This window comes from Lagenorhynchus albirostris, chromosome 10 (assembly GCF_949774975.1).
Source record: "Lagenorhynchus albirostris chromosome 10, mLagAlb1.1, whole genome shotgun sequence".
NCBI classification, from domain to species: Eukaryota; Metazoa; Chordata; class Mammalia; order Artiodactyla; family Delphinidae; genus Lagenorhynchus; species Lagenorhynchus albirostris.
The window spans coordinates 73,312,876-73,330,614 of NC_083104.1; the positions used below are offsets into that span (position 1 = coordinate 73,312,876).

General features: G+C 38.2%; 1 protein-coding gene across 5 annotated transcripts in view; it reads right to left on the reverse strand.

The window, feature by feature from the left end:
• SUPT3H (SPT3 homolog, SAGA and STAGA complex component) overlaps nt 1-17,739 on the reverse strand; it is a 449,170-nt gene that overhangs the window by 11,672 nt on the left and 419,759 nt on the right. For 2 of the 5 annotated variants that reach the window (XM_060163028.1, XM_060163030.1), the window contains exon 12: nt 15,937-16,022. In XM_060163028.1, the coding sequence (XP_060019011.1) occupies nt 15,981-16,022 (42 nt within the window). In that variant the 3' untranslated portion in view covers nt 15,937-15,980. Of the gene's footprint in view, nt 1-9,134; nt 9,377-15,881; nt 16,023-17,739 lie in introns of those variants that run through there. The other 3 variants (XM_060163025.1, XM_060163026.1, XM_060163029.1) reach the window with 2 other exon arrangements.

Sequence of the window (17,739 nt, forward strand, 5' to 3'; positions counted from 1 at the left end):
CCTGTGCTCCGCAACGGGAGAGGCCACAACAGTGAGAGGCCCGCGTACCACAAAAGAAAAAAGAAAGAAAGAAAAAAAAGTGTATGGTGTATGGATACCAAGTTGACAAAGGGTAGACTATTCGGTACTGTGTCAACTTGGTGAAACTGAAACTACATTTCCAGAATTCCCTTCCCTATATGGTTCTGAGTAGAGTTGGCCAAAAGAGAAATTTATGCAAGATTTGGAAGATGGCAGTGAAGCAGTTATTAACCTTTGAAGTTCACTGTGGTTAGATGCAGTTACTGCCACAGAAGTGCTGGTGGTTCTAGCTTATCCTCCCTTTCCTCCACTCTCCATCCAGCTCTTCCTCCTGACTGAGGATCCTATTTCCCAACAAAGGCTCCAAGCTCACTACCAGACACTTGGTGGTAGACCCACAGAGGGAGCAGTTCTACAGAAGCATGGCTTCCTACAGACCTTTCTGTAAGCTGTCACTTTGCAACTGCTTTGTCAGGTGGTTGTGCTTTGCTTCCCAAATTGATGGGTTGTGGACTTTTTCTCTGATCCTCCAACTTCCTTCCTAGGGTTTCACTTTCCCAAATCCTCCCACAGCTCTGGAAGATCTGATTCCTATAATAAAACCTTTATCCCATAAGCACAGTGGTTCTGACTCTGACTGTACTGACTGATATATCGAGACTAATTGTTGACCTGAGAACAATTAGAAAAACTGGACAAAATGCAAAACAATTGTGTAATAGTTTTCTATGCTGCTGTTACAAATTACCACACATTTAGCGGCTTAAACACACATGCATCACCTCACAGTTCTATAGGTCAGAAGTCTGCTATGGGTCTCGTGGACTAAAATCAAGGTGTTGGTAGGTATGTTACTTTCTGGAGGTTGTAGGAGAGAACCACTTCCTGCTCAGATTGTCGGGAGTTTTCAGTTCTTGGCTGTAGGACCAAAGTCCCGGTTTGCTTACTGGCTACAAGAGCCATTTTAGAGCCCACCACATTCACTGGCTCATGACACCCTTACTCCATCTCTAAAGCCAGCAGTGTCAAGTCCTTCTGATGTCACACTATCTTCCCCACTTTTCTGCCTCCCTCTTCTGTTTTTAAGAGCTCATGTGATTAGATGGGGCCTACCTGGATCACCTAGGATAATCTCCCTTGATTATCAGTTGGTCAGCAACCTTAATTCCAGTCCTGCAACTTTAATTCCCTTTTGTTATATGACATCTTCACAGGTTCTGGGGATGTGAATGTGGACATCTTTGGGAAGCACACTTTATTTGAGGCATCAGTAAAAAGCCAAGGCAGTCAGGGTTTGAGGCACTAGAAATTGAAGAAGAGGAAAGTTCATTTTTTCCTTCAGGGAATTTGCCAATTAAATGTGAGAGTAAGAGAAGCTGCATGGGAAGCAGTGGTCTAGGGCTTGCGGCAGTCTCACTGGGCTGGAGAGGCAGAGGTTGGAGCTTGGGGCTGAGGTACAGAGATAATGAGGGACCACAATCTCAGACAGGAGGTAACTGCAGAGAAGTGAGCCTATAATTCTACATGAAATTTCTCCTTGAAATATACATCAACTCCAAAGCTGCACATGTATGGGGTAAGAGTAGAAGCTGGGAGGCGAATGAGGTGAACAGAAATTTCATCCATCTTATGGGTCCAGGGAGTCAGGGGCTGGATTTCAGTGCTCACCAAGGTTGAAGGGTCTGGTAAACACCACAGGCTCTCAGCTGAGACCCTATACCTTCTATGAATACGGGCAAAGTAGAAAAAGATCAACCTTGATCTGACTACATCCCTGTCGGCTTGCCAGAAAATTAAATCCTCTCTGGAAGAAATCATCATCCAGAGCTTCTACGTTTTTTCACATACAAGGTCTGGTATTCAGCAGAAAAAATCCTAGGCATAGTGGGATACAGAACAAAGTGATTGAAAACTAAGAGGAAAAAATCCCAGAGTACAAAAGCAGGTCTATAAGCAACCCAGACACTGGGGTAATCAGAAAGGGACTTTAAAATAACATTTTTTAAAAAGAATCAAATGGGGACTTCCCTGGTGGCCTGTGCTCCACTGGAGAAGCCACCTCAATGAGAAGGCCGTGTGCCGCAACGAGAAGAGTAGCCCCAGCTTGCCACAACTAGAGAAAGCCCGTGTGCAGCAACGAAGACCCAACGTAGCCAAAATAAATAAATTAATTAAAAAAAAAGAATCAAATGGTGATTGCATAACTGAAAAAAAAAACCAAACCAACCCTGAAATTAAGAGTTCACTAGATGGGCTTAATAGAATTTTGGATGCAGCAAAAGAGAAGATTAATAAAGATGGGTCAGTCAGTAGAAAATATCCAGATTAATAAAGAAGAGAGAAAAAGAGATGGGAAATTTCAAAAAGAGCATAGGAGACATCTTGCACATGGTGAAAAGTCTGACATACATGTAATTAAAATCCTAGAAGAATATTTGAAGAATAGTGGCTGAGACTGTTAAAAAAAATTGATGAAAGACATCGAGCCTCAGATTCAAGAAATTCTATAAACTCCAAAAAAGATAAATCAGATACATCTGAAGGAAACGAAAATGCTAATTCAAAAAAATACATGCATCCCAATGATCATTTTGTAATGTAAATAAATATCAAATAACTATGTTGTATACCTGAAACTAATATAATGTTGTAAGTCATTTATACTTAAATAAAAAAATCAATCAATGCAATGTACCACCAAAAAGAGAGAAACTATATTATCATCTCCAAGGATGCAGAAAAACCATTTGATAAAATTCAACATCCATTCATTATAAAAACACTCAGCAAACTAAGAATAGAAAGGAACTTCCCTGGTGGCACAGTGGTTAAGAATCTGCCTGCCAGTGCAGGGGACACGGGTTTGAGCCCTGGTCTGGGAAGATCCCACATGCTGTGGAGCAACTAAGCCTGTGCACCACAACTACTGAGCCTGCGCTCTAGAGCCTGTGAGCCACCACTACTGAAGCTCATGTGCCACAACTACTGAAGCCTGCATGCCTAGAGCCCATGCGCCGCAACGAGAAGCCAGTGCAATGAGAAGCCTGCGCACCACAATGAAGAGTAGCCCCCGCTTGCGCAACTAGAAAAAGCCTGTGTGTGGCAATGAAGACCCAACGCAGCCAAAAATAAATAAATAAGTAAACTTATTAAAAAAAAAAAAAGAAAGGAACTTCCCTCAATACGATAAAGAAGATCTAAGAAAATCTTGAGGCTAATTTAATGATGAAAGACTGAATGTTTGCCCCATAAATTCAGGAAAAAGGCAAGGATGTCTGTTTTCACCATGACTGTCCAATAGTGTACTGGAGATGCTAGTCACTGCAATAAGGCAAGAAGAAGAAATAAGAAGTATACAGATTAGAAAGAAAAAAAAACTGTCTTTATTTGCAAATAACAATCATCTATGTAGAAAATTCCAAAGAATACACAAAAAGAAAACAAAACAAAAATCCCTGAGAACTATTATAGCTAGTAAGTGAGATCAGCAAGGTTACAGGAAAAAAAGGTTCATATACAAATATTGATTTTATTTCTATATATTAGCAATGAACCAGAAATGGAAATATCTATGGATAAATCTAATAAAATATGTACTGGATTTACATTCTGAAAACTATAAAACCCTGATGAAGGAAATCAGAAAAGACCTAAGTAAATGAAAAGCTATTCCACATTCATTGATTAGAAGGTCTAATACAGTTAAGGTATCAATTCTCCCTAAATTGAGCTATAGATTCAAAGCAATTCCAGTCAAAATCCTAGCAAGTGTTTTGTAGAAATATGGACAATCAAAGAACCTAGAATAAAAAAAGATTTTGAAAAGGAAAAGCTGAAGGATTCATAAGACCTGATTTTATGACTTAGTAATCAAGACAGTGAGGTGCTGTCTAAGGATGAGCATATAGATCAATGGAACAAAACAGAATCCAAAATGGACCCACACATGTATGGTCAATTGGTTTTAGACAAAGGTGTCAAGGTAATTCAATGAGGAAAGAATAATCTTCCAAAAAATGGTGTTGGAACAGACATCCATGTGCAGGGGAAGAAAAAAAAGGGATCTTAAACCTTACTTTGCACCATATACAAAAGTAAACTCAAAATGAATCAAATACCTAAAAGTAAAAGTTGAAATTTAAAGTGTCAAGAAGAAAACATTGGAGAAAACCTTTGTGAGCTTGGGTTAGATCAAGATTTCTCAGATAAGACACAAAAAAGTATGATCCATAAAAGAATAAAAATTGATAAATCAAACTTCTTCAAAATTAAAACCTTCAGCTCTTCCAAAGACTCTTTAAGAAAAGTCAAGTCCCAGACTCAGAGAAAATATGTGAAAAACACATTTCTGTATCTAGAATACATGAAGAACTCTTATATTGTAATAAGAAGACAAACAACCGATTTCTGAAAATAGACAAAAGATTTGAACCAACAAAGAAAATATATGGATGGTAAACCAATACATGCAAGTGCTTAGTATCATTAGTCACCAGAGAAAAGCAAAGTAGAGCCCCAGTGAGATACAACTATTTGCTTATCAGGATGGCTAAAATTAAAACAAGACAAAACAAACAACAGAATAGATCATACCAAATGCTGGCAAAGATACGGAGCAACTAGAAATCTCATATTTCTGATGGTAGTGCCAAATGGTATGGCACTTTGGGAAAACACTGTCTGTTTCTTATAAAATTAAATATTCACTTACCATATGACTCAGTGATCCCAATCCTAAGTGTTTACCCATTACCGATGAATACATAAATCTACACAAAGCTCTGTCCACCCATGTTCATAGAAGCTTTATTCTTAATAGCCAGAAACAATCAAAAGGTACACTTAATAATGAATAGATAAACTGTGGTGCATCCACACCAAGGAATATTACTCAGCAAGAAAAGGAAATGAACTACTGATACACACAACCACACGGATGACTCTCAAAAGCATTACACTCAGTGAAAGAAGGCACAAAAACTTTACATCTAAATTTATATAGAATTATTCCATTTTATGTGATATTCTGGAAAAGGTAAAGTTACAGAGACAGAAATCAGACCAGTGGTTGCCAGGGGTTAGTGATGAGTGGCAGATCAATTACAAAGGAACATGAGAGAACTTTCTGGCACTCATGTATCTTGATTATGGTGGCAGTTACACAACTGTGCTTATTTGTCAGAAGTCACTGAATTGAACCATACATCTAAAAACGGGTTATTACTATATGTAAACTATACCACATTAAGCTTATTTTTTAAAAAGAAATAAATATATGTGCTGTGTCTAAAAAAAACCGACTGCAACGTAAGAGGTAATAAATAAATGCACTTAAAAAACTGCTAACCCAGGAATTCCCTGGTGGTCCAGTGGTTAGGACTCGGCTCTTTCACGGTTGGGGCCTAGGTTTGATCTCTGGTTGGGGAACTAAGATCCTGCAAGCCGTGCGGCGTGGCCAAAAAAAATTGCTAACTTGGAGTTGTGAAAAGAATTTAATAAGTAGTGAAATATATCAAAAACTTTGAAATAATGTTAATGAAAAACCAAGTACATCATAATAACTCTTGCTTGTGGTGGCCAAATTTCTCATTCTGTTGAAGATGTATTGTGAATTTGGAAGTACTAAAATGTAAAAAAAGAGTTATGTTGAAGAACACAGTTGAAGAAATTCAGAGGACTTTGGAAAGTCAAGGGAAAGCAAATAGTTGAGGCATGGAGTCAGACAACAAGCCAGGACAGAAGTGAGAAGAAACAGTTAAAGGATGGAGAAGAACCAGAGAACAATGACATGGGTATAATGTTGCAAGAATTTGCAGAAATAAGGACTGATCAATCATTCATTTATGTTGGAAAATACTGACGGAACATGCACTAGTGTCAGGCCCTGCTCTAAGCGCTGGGGACACAACAGTGGACAAAACAGACCATAATCCTGAATCTCAGACAGTCTATACATTCTAGAGGAAGGAGATAATAAACAAAATAAATAAGTCTAAGAAATGGTACGAAAGCGTTAGTGATAAAAAGGAAAACAAGGAAGCGGGATATTGTAGGTAAGGCAGAGGCTGGGGCTTCAATATTTAAAAGGGGGCTTAGAGAAGGCCTTATTGAAGAACAGGTACTTGAGAAAAGAATTGATGCAGGTGAGGGAGCCATGAGGAGAGCTTTTAAAGGTGGGTGCTTTTAAAACTGAGTTCTCATGGTGTACTCAGCTAACATCCGTCCACTTTGCTGAGACCCATTTAGCTTCCATAATAATGATATAAAAAGATACCACTTAATGTGATAACTGGTTATGTCAGTTTATAAAAATGATTTACAGAATAAATATAATCTTCATTTCAACCAAACAAGAAATATTAGAAATCCAACTGAAAGAAAACCACACACTTCAATTTATTTTCAACTACTACTACCTCTCCTCTCTCAAACCTGCCCTTCTTTCAATTTTCATTATACATGATTCTGAAAAAGCTGAATGGAACAGTTTAATAAATTTTTGAGTATTAGCTAGGAAAGGGGGTTAGAAAAAACAGGAGGAAATAGCCTATCCATATGAAAATAATAATCACATAATATTTATTGTCTGGGATTGAAATGTTTCAAATATGCAAAGAAATAAAATGTCAGGAAAAGCAAAACTTCCTAATGTTAAAAAGATCATAAATTTTCCCCCAAATAAGACATATGAAAAAAGTTCGGGTGATACTTAATGTCAAAAGAAAAAAATACCCTTAAATTTAAGCTAAAGAAGCTTAAAACCTTCAGAGGGCACAACTTACTCACCACTGAAGGGCTGCGGAGACAATGGCAGTTACTGCAAAAGCACAGAAGACAAGAGGGATCTCTCTCTTTTTTTTTTTTTGAGCTTGAGAATCACTTTTTAACCTTAACAAATTCCCTGACTCATGCATTCTATAACTTGTACCTTTGCTACCTCTTGAATGAAAAAAAAAATGTAATGTCAAAAAGCTACAAGGATTCAGTGTCATTTTTAAATAAATTTATGTTTGTATTTTATAAATGACAATGGCATGTATGTAAATATTTAGAGTGGCACCCATATGGGCAAACCATGTAACATCTTTAATCTATAGATAATTTAATGTAGGTGGCTTCTTGAGCCCTTTTATGTAACTCTACGGTTCCCCCTAGGGGAACCCCTTGCTTCACTGTTTGGGAACTGTCAACACCATGTTGATTGTTTGGCTTTCATAGGTGCTAAGAAAATTTGTTTTGAATGAATGAACAGAGATAAAGAAAGCAGACGTTTTAGCTGCAAGCTACTGTTGGGTGAAAAACTGTTGCTTCCGGTTCACAAAATCTCATTATTTTCAGTCTAAATAGATCTTCATATTTGCTCTAAGTTCAGTGAACATGTTATTTCCATTACCTTTAGGGAAATCTCATCCTAAAATAGCTTGCTGTCTTTAAAGTGAACTAGTGGGAGGCCTAGCAGGCTTTCAAAGATGCTGCTATAAACAAAAATGGAGTATGTCTCTAAGTCTTTTTCAAGTTTGTATAGATTCAAGTAGGACACAAAGGTTCTTAGGTCTTTAGTAGTGTACCAATGTGACTAAGGTTACCTCCCTCCCTGAGGTCATTAACCCCTTCAAATAAGACTGTAGTCAGAGCGACCTACTCATAAAGGCCACAAGAAATCTGACTCATGGCCTGCTTTGAATTGCTTTCTCTGAGACACTGTATTATTGTCTTTAAGAAAAAGGCTGTGATCATCTATAGTTCTTGAGATTTGCAGCCAAAGAAGTCAAACAAGCATCAATAAGAGATTAAACAAAGACTTAACCAAAAAAAAAAAAAAAAAAACCAGAAAGAAAGAAAAAGAAAGAATTTTGTGCTCACGTTTGTTAAACAACCAAAACATGTTTATTGAACACCTAATATGTGCATGCGGTGATTACAAAGAGGTACAGATTTAAGACTTGCCCTCAAGAAATTCTTAATTTCTTGAGGCAGGCTACAAAGCACACGGAGAGATGATTAGGGACAGAAAATAGGAAGTATAGAGACCAACAGGGGCATAAAAATTCAGAGGATGCAGAAGGCACTCTGCCCTGATAGGCAGGAAGCTTTATGGAAAAGAGCTAGAGAAGGAGAGCACCTTGAAAACCTAGGGAGGAAGAGGCGGATGGATTTTTCGTATGGTTCACAGAGACACATGACTCTGTATAGTGCAGGGGAAAGGCACCCTAAGTGACCTTGCATGTCTCCATCTGGATCACGTAGGCAACGTTCCACTTCACTCTGTGATCATCCAAGGGATGCAGCAAGACAGCCAGTCTTGGGAGGAGCTGCCACAAGGATCATCTGCCTCCCTGGCTCTGGAGAGACATGGGATTTTCCACCTCGACCTCCTTTTAGGTATGGACGAAAGCTGGAAAACTGCTTGACTGTGGTTTAGCGTTGGTGCCTCCATGACACAGTGACCCATCACTCTGGTCTTCTGGACCCTAGATCTGGTATATTCCTTTGGGATTACGACCATGGAAAGTTGACACCATGCTGATCTTGCTTAGGCTGCCCTGTAAGTCACAAACTCCCTGCACCATCTGGGCTCACTGTTTCCGCCCAGGCCAAACCTATGGAAGTGTGGCTGGCCAGTGTGCAGGAGTCACTGCTGCTTAGAGACTGCTCGATGGGTTGGCACATACAGGTCTGGAAGGAGTGATTAACTTTTCCCAAGTAAAGCGATTGGAAGAAGTAAATCAACGCCATTCAGAGGAGAAAGCTACAGGTACGTAGTACAACAGGCTGCAGTACTGCTAGTTGGCATCTTAACAGACAAAAATCAGAAAGCGACTTGTTCTGAGGCAGAACAGACCTAGGGTTGAATTAAAGAAGTTGCTAGTCACTGATGAGGGAGGAAAACCATCATTTCTTTCTTTCTTTCTTTCTTTTTATTGGGGTATAGTTGTTTTACAATGTTGTGTTAGTTTCTACTGTACAGCAAAGTGAAGTAGAGTTCCCTGTGCTATACAGCAGGTTCTCATTAGTTATCTATTTCATACATATTAGTGGATACATGTCAATCCCAATCTTCCAATTTATCCCACCTCCCCTCCCCCCTTGGTGTCCATACGTTTGTCCTCTACATCTATGTCTCTATTTCTGCCTTGCAAACTGGTTCATCTGTACCATCTTTCTACACGATATTTGTTTTTCTCTTTCTGACTTACTTCACTCTGTATGAAAGTGTCTAGGTCCATCCACGTCTCTACAAATGACCCAGTTTCGTTCCTTTTTATGGCTGAGTAATATTCCATCGTATATATGTACCACATCTTCTTTATCCACTTGTCTGTCGATGGGCATTTAGGTTGCTTTCATGACCTGGCTATTGTAAACAGTGCTGCAATGAACACTGGGGTGCATGTGTCTTTTTGAATTATGAAAACCATCATTTCTAATTCAAATTGTTTTCAGCAACTTTCTTTCCACTTTCTTCCTTTCTCTGTCCACCACTCCCACCAAGCACACACACATCCTGGGCTAGAAGAAACAATGACTATGTCACAACTAACGAGCAAACGTCTAAAAGGGACATTTGTATAAAGTCGCAAGGGGTTGCCATATGTACTTCTGTATCTGCCACTGCAAACACATGTACACAAGTTGGGGATTACTTTATAACATGAGATAAATACCTTGTATGAAAGCATAAAATAGTAGCCTATGTAATAAGAGCCTTCTGGAGAAGTCTGGTCTCCACAAAGGAGAGGCTTTGTACACATGGATTTTTGAGGAAGTTTTTCTCATAAGTTGTACAGGGATTCTCAGTATGTGCATTGATCATATGTATTTATCTTAAGGTTTAAGATATTACAGAGGACTTGGCATCATTCTATATAATTATAGTCTATTATACATTACATGATATTCTATTATATACATAATACTTGGCCTTAGGGAAGGAATGTTAAGTTAAAATGAAATTTTCTTGTAATCAAGTTTTTTTAGTAGAGAAGTGCTTCTAGGTTCAGGGCAGCAATTCTCTTTAATATGTTATCAGAACTCTTTAGTACAATCTGTGCTGCACAACTGTGGTTAAGAGCACGAGCTCTGGGGTCAAAGTGCTGGGTACAAATGCTAGCGCCATCTTGGGCACTTCTGCATAAGGCAGTGAAGCTTCTGTTCTTAAATTTGCGTTCTATCACCTCTGGGCAACAGGGAGAATGACCATGCATGTCTCATAGTGGGGTTGTGAGGATTTAATGAGATAGCCACACAAAGTGCTTAGTATAAAGGGTGGCACACGGTGTCCTACAATTATTATGTAAAACTTATTATTAAAATACTGATACAATAAATCATCATTTTTGATAGCAAGTAAATTGTTACTTAAACAGTTATAAGTTACAGTTATATTATATAAGTAATCCCCTTGTATAATATATAAGTATATTATATAAGTAATCCTCTTGCTTCTTGATTTTTCCTATACTTTTTTCTATTTTTATCTTCCTTTGAATAAAAGGGAACAGTGAATGAGTGGTGGTGATGAGCAGAAAAGGGAACATGAATATAATACTGTATACAGAGTTACAGTGGTTTCCAACAATGAAATACTGTATCTGGGTTTCTCATGACTTTGTAGGAATTGATTGTTTTAAAATATGCTTCAATTGCCAAAATTCCCATGACTTATGACAGGCTGAATATTTGATATTTTCTTCCAGAAGACAAATGTAAGTCTCTTTCTTTGTTTCTTCTTCTTCTTCTTCTTCTTCTTCTAAAGTGCTATAGTATCACTATCCTAGTCACGACACTAGAAACTTACTTTAAGAGATATGACTTTTTAATATTTGAGTTTTTAAAGGCATCTGGCCCTTATTTAACCATCACATTTACATCCAATTTCTGCAGGCATGGTTTTGCTGTTTAAGCTTGGCTTGATGCCCTCTGCAGAGAGCCTTTGCTTTAATGAACACGACCCCACTGAAACTGCTGGAGTCCCCTGGTCTGCCCCCTTTCCCTGCCCCCAACCAACTGTACAAGAAGAGCACAGAAAGTTTCACCTTGCATTTCAAATAAGAAGATAAAAGTAAGAAAGTAAATCGAGGGAGAATCAGCTTTATGTGGCTGCCACTGCTATGACATATTCAACTTGATGCCCTTATATTATTTGCAGAAGTGTTTATGTACTATGAAATGTTCAGCCAGAGCGTACAGGAGACTATAAAATATTTTATGAGATGTATACATGGTTGATGGTAGAATTTTAAATGCAACTTGGGAAGGTTCTATCTAAATTCCAGGAGGGCAGATGAGGAAATACTTTCTCTGTAGTGACTCAGTTTTACATAAGGGGTTATATGAACTGGAAAGAAATACCTGATTTGGGAACTATACAAAATTTTTTTCATAAAATTAAATTTTATAATTTATAGGCAAGTAAAATTGTTTTCTTTCAGACCAAGAATCACAAGTTATGTTTATTTGTCTTCTACGTGGTAAAAGCATTAAACGTGGATTGCTTATTATTTTATAGGAACAAAGAACATGCAGTAATAAATGAAGAATCCTCCCCGGATATAGGAAGTATATACACCATTAAAAAATATCTGTGCTTCTGATGGTTTTTAAATAACAACTTTTGGTTCTAAAACTGGAACATTATTTTTGAATCTCAACTATTGCAATATGTGAAGGCAGAAGGTTAATGACATATCCTCAAAATGGCATGTTTAGAAAGTTGCATTTCCAAATTCAGGTGAAGGGAGAAATATATTTCTGTTTCCTTTATCCTCAAGTCTATAAGGCAGTGCCAATTTCCCATAAGAGAAGTTATTTATTTACTTATTTATTTTCAAATTCCATCTCCCAAACACAGGCCTACGGAAATAGAAACTATTTTGTGCATTCACATTTGACTTACAATTAAGCCTGACTTTTTATTTTTGTTTTATTTATTTAAAATTTTAATTTTATATTGAAGTATAGTTGATTTACAATGTTGTGTTAGTTTCAGGTGTACAGCAAAGTGATTTAGTTATACCTACACATATACCTATTCTCTTTCAGATTCTTTTCCCATATAGGTTATCACAGAGTATTGGGTAGAGTTCCCTGTGCTATGCAGTAGGTCCTTGTTGATTTTATATACAGTAATGTGTGTATGTTAATCCCATCCTCCTAATTTACCACCCCTCCTCCACCTTTCCCCTTTGGTAACCATAAGTTTGTTTTCTAAGCCTGCGAGTCTGTTCTGTTTTGTAAATAAGTTCATTTGTATCATTTTTTAGATTCCACATATAAGTGATATCATATAATATTGGTCTTTGACTTCACTTAGTGTGATAATCTCTAGGTCCATCCATGTTGCCTCAAATGGCATTATTTCATTGTTTTTTATGGCTGAGTAATATTCCATATATTTTTATGTGGTATGTAAGTATCACATCTTCTTTATCCATTCATGTATTGATGGACATTTAGGATGCTTCCATGTCTTGGCTATTATAAATAGTGCTGCAATGAACACTGGGGTTGCATGTATCTTTTTGAAGTATGGTTTTCTCCAGATATATGCCCTGGAGTGGGATTGCTGGATCATATGATAGCTCTACTTTTAATTTTTAAAATTTTTTTGATTTTTTTCAATTTTTGGCTGTGCTGTGCAGCTGGTGGGATCTTAGCTCCCCGACCAAGGATCAAAACTGCGCCCCCTGCATTGGCAGTGCGGAGTCTTAACCACTGGACCTCCAGGGATGTCCCTACTTTTAGTTTTTTAAGGAACCTCCATACTGTTCTCCATAGTGGTTGTACCAATTTACATTCCCACCAACAATGTAGGAGGGATCCCTTTTCTCCATACCCCCTCTAGCATTTATTGTTCATAGACTTTTTTTTTTTTTTTTGCGGTACGCGGGCCTCTCCCTGTCGTGGCCTCTCCCGTTGCGGAGCACAGGCTCCGGATGCGCAGGCTCAGCAGCCATGGCTCACGGGCCCAGCCGCTCCGCGGCATGTGGGATCTTCCTGGACCGGGGCACGAACCTGTGTCCCCTGCATCGGCAGGCGGACTCTCAACCACTGCACCACCAGGGAAGCCCCATAGACTTTTTGATGATGGCCATTCTGGCCGGTGTGAGGTGATTGTAGTTTTGATTTGCATTTCTCTAACAATTATTGATGTTGAGCATCTTTTCACTTGCTTTTTGGCCATCTGTATGTCTTCTTTGGAGAAATGTCTATTTAGATCTTCTGTCCATTTTTTGATTAGGTTATTTGGTTTTTTTTTTTTATATTGAGCTGCAAGAGCTGTTTGTATATTTTGGAGATTAATCCCTTGTCAGTTGCTTTGTTTGCAAACATTTTCTCCCATTCTGTGGGTTGTATTTCTGTTTATGGTTTCCTTTGCTGTGCAAAAGCTTTTAAGTTTAGTTAGGTCCCATTTGTTTATTTTTGTTTTTATTTTCATTGTTCTAGCATCAACATCACGAAGTCATTGGGAAGATAAATGAACTACCAACGGTAAGGTTCCTGACACAAAGTAGGTGCTCAAAGTATGTTAATTCCTCTCTCCCCTGCTTACAGACCTCTTTTTTAAAATTGATGTATAACTGGCATATAACACATATTTAATTAACATCACAGTCCCTCTGAAGAAGATTTTAATATAACGCTTATGCTTCAGGATGTGTCCATAATTAGAATCATTTAAAAAATAAATCTAGGTTATTGTCTAAGATAAACATGCCATAAAACCCTGACGTGTCTTGGTAATATCTAATGCAAACCCAGTATGGTGGAGTATAAGACTAGATAGACTGATAATTAGGGTCCATGGTCTGGTCTCTGGTCTGTCATAGCATTGCTGAGTGACCTTGGTAAAGTCAGTTTCCCTCTCCAGGCCATCATTTTCCATCTGTAAAATGAGTGGTTGTTTCCAATGATCTTTAAGACCATCTTCCACTCTGACAGCTTATGATTCTACATAACAATTTAATCTTTAAAGAAATTTATTTAAGTCACATTTTCTGAAACTTTCCCTTTATAAATTTTTTCCCCCTATACTCACTGCTTAAGGAAATTTTATTTCACTTCAAATTTAGTGTTGTGGAAAGAGTCAGAAAAAGAACCTAAGTGTAGAAAAGAAAAAAAAAGAATTACAAATATTAATATTGAGCCATTACGGGGACATCTAGGCTGGTTCGGGACAGACATAAATGACCTTGTTTTATTCTAAATTCAGCTCACTGGCTTATGATGAAAAGTGAAAGGTTATTATATGGACTTACTGGGCAAAACCAGATTTTATAAATAATTACCTGTCAGACTGTTCAAGATAGACAAACATACGCCAGACCAACAAAAACACAGACCTGTCATATTTCTGAGAGAAATGTACGTTGAGTCTTCCTTCTCTGGGACTATAAGGAGATCAGGTAGAATAAAATGAAGGGGAAAAAATCTAAACCCTATATTTTCTGCCTTGTGCATACTTTAAAATGTATAATGTGGGAGAGGAGGAATTTCGATGTGAAAAATCGGCTCCTGAAAATTTTACACATCTATAAGCCTGGCATAGAAACCAAATACAATAAATGCTGTCGTTTTACAAGTTAGAATGTTTACTGCAAGCTTGTAATTTTCCATGATTAGGGATGCCAAGAAAAATAAGAATGATGATAAAAAGAAAAGTTTAATCATACATTTCACCAAGCGCAGATGGAACATCAAAACCCTTTGGCAATTTTTTGATATTATATATCTGCGTTTTTTTGTTCTTGACATGAAGATTTTTTCCAGAAGGACTAACATAGAACAGGTAAGTGATAGTTAACAAATGTGAAAATATGGCACAATCACGCTAACTGAGCCTCACTACGATTTGGTCACAGGAGGGAAACCTTGCATACTTCTCATTTCTGTTTTTATTAATTCTTTACAAAGGCTATCTCAGTGTGTGTAGAAACCATGATAAAAGTAAAATTATACAAAACTCCTAAAGAATTAAAGAAACAACTTCCTCCTTTGCAATTCAAGTTCAATCAAGAACTGTATATAACTGCTGTATTTTGGTTCGCTTCGTTACAGTTCCTCGTTTACTGGAGAAAGTACAGATGCCAGAAGGATAACTCAGCTGCTACCAGCAAGAAACTGCCCAGCCCACATTTCAGTCTAGGTGTTAGTGCTTTGGAGGGAGAAAGCAGATTACTTGGCTCCCCATCCATTGATTCTAACCACTTTGCTTCTAAATGGGTACAGCGTGTGTGTGAGGGCTGGGCCTGGGGATCGGAGGGACAGGGGAAGGAGAAAAATGAAGATGGGGAAGAGGGCCTACGAGGGGAAAAACACACGATAGGTACACACTCAGGAAGTTGGGAAGAGGCCATGAAAATGACACATATACTACACGTGGGGTGAAGGGAAGAGAAGATGGGAACAGACAGTTAGTTCATCAGGCCAATTAGGTCTTTGATTAGTGTGAGTTTATAAGATGGACATTTGTCTGTAAAATACACGTAGATCTAGACATCAAATGTCAGAAGGTAGAGTTGGTGGGACAGTCCAAGGGGAAAACTGACTGTTCTTTTAATTTTGTTTCCTTTGTCCTAAACCTGGATTACAAAATGCATCAAATAAAACATAGACTAAACACTGAGAGAAAAAAAGTCACTGCTTTTAAGTTATGTGAGCTGAGAGCAGTAAATCTATTCCAAATTAAAATCTCAAAACTGTGTGATGTGCATTCTTGTCCACCTACACACCATCCCAAACATCCTGCCATTAATTGGCTAAATGGCCCATCTAGTAAACAAGACTAAGCGTTGAGGGGGCTGGAAAAGGGCTGGAGTCAGCCAGTTGATAGTCACAACAAACCAACCCACTCCCAAGGATGCGGAGAAGGTAAACTTGTCTTTTATTTTGCCCAAGGAGGGGAACAGAAATCACCTTAATATAACACTGCCTTTCCTGTTGTCTCAGTCACAGTCACATCAGCAGGCCAGAAAAGCCATCCCATTCCTGCGGTAGGCACTCTGTCAAAGAAAAAGAAATCTGCAGTGAATTATCACATGAAGTCAAACCAGGAAAGGAAGCAAAAGAGCAAACAGAACTTTCTTCCTGTTTTGTACACTCTGCTGGCTGCAATCTAATAGGGTGCTTAATCTGAACATTTCTGGTGGCAAAGCTCTAGCAGCCACTTTGTTAAAAAGTCAGTGTGGTTAACAAGTGGTTAGTGATTCTATTTTGGGGGAGTGGGAGATACCTAAAATAAGACATCCCATTTTGTTAATTGATTGGGCTTGGTTAGGCCCAAGACATGTTGTGTTGAATCTGTTTGTCCTTTATAAACATGTGCTCTCTATTGGACATGCCCAAGAATCACTTCTAACTAAGTCTCTTAATAGTCTGTAAATTACTGACTCATTATATCCTTCCCAGGCCTAATTTACAGTCTCAGCGAAAAGGTATGGGAACAGATACTAACAGAGCCCCCCCCCCCCGCAAATATGGTGACCTCTAAGCAGTTCTGTACATTATAGACATTACAGAAAACCTGAATCTTACATAATTTTATATATGTTCATGTACATATAGATGTATAAATGGATATTCATGATGGGATAAAAATACTCCCATAAAAGAAAAATGGGAAAATAGATACTAATTGCAATAATGCAATATATTCCAGTAAAGAAAGTAAAATGGCGTGATTTCTCACCCCAAGAGAAATATTCTGCATTTCAGAGTCGGAAGAGCTGGGCCATACAGGGCCTCTGTGACTCGTCCTGATTCTCACAATGAGACCCAGAGTGAAGCAGAATTAAAATCCGGGATTTAGGAATAAAATACCCCTTTTCACCACCATAGTTTTCATTATTTAAACTAGGAACAGCAATGTTCAGAGAATTCATAACCCTCAATTAACTGGAATTTTTCTATAATCTGTTTTCAGAAAAATGGAAAAAATGACAAAATCTCATATCAGGGATCTTTTTTTCCTTTAAGCTAGTAACTCTGGGCTGTTCTGGAGTCTGTAAACTTTCGGTCCAATAAATTTACCTTCAGTAGCCATATTATAGGAAATACAGAATAAGCTTTTATGGTTAAGATAATGTTATGAAGGTGCTGAGAGTTTTATTCTAAAAACATGATTATTTTTAATTATACAAAAAAAAAAAAAAAAAAAGGAAAGTGGACCCAAGCTTTTTAGAAAGACTTCTACCACTACGAGGTGAAACAAAAATGGTTTTCCAGATAACTTTCTGTTAATCATAAAATTCAATTAACTTCAAAACCCTTCCCTTCAAATCTCCTGCTTACACAGGATTTACTATGGTTGTCAGGCTTTGGCGCCCTGGCTGAAATTTCATCGGTGGGTTATGCTGTTACACAGTTCACTCCAGATCAGCATATCGAGGATGAGAAAACAGTGGCAGATTCCAAGTTTCCTTTCTCAGGGATCTCTGGGAGCTCCACCTCACCATTGGACTCTTTGTGCCACAGGGCACTTTCAGATTGAAGCAAACATTCTAGCAAAGGCTAGAAAATTCCAGCTCTAGCTCCTAAGATCGTGCACCGGAGAACAGTGGTTAAGTGAGCTCCTTGGAGAGCCACAAATAAGTTGCAGGAACGGATAAGGTGTCTTCCCACAACTACAGGCAGGGGAGCCTCAGGCCTTGAAACAGCCCCTTCCACCACAGCCGCCTTCGAGAGGCTCACGCCAAAGTAATACTTTCAGCTTCTTAACCT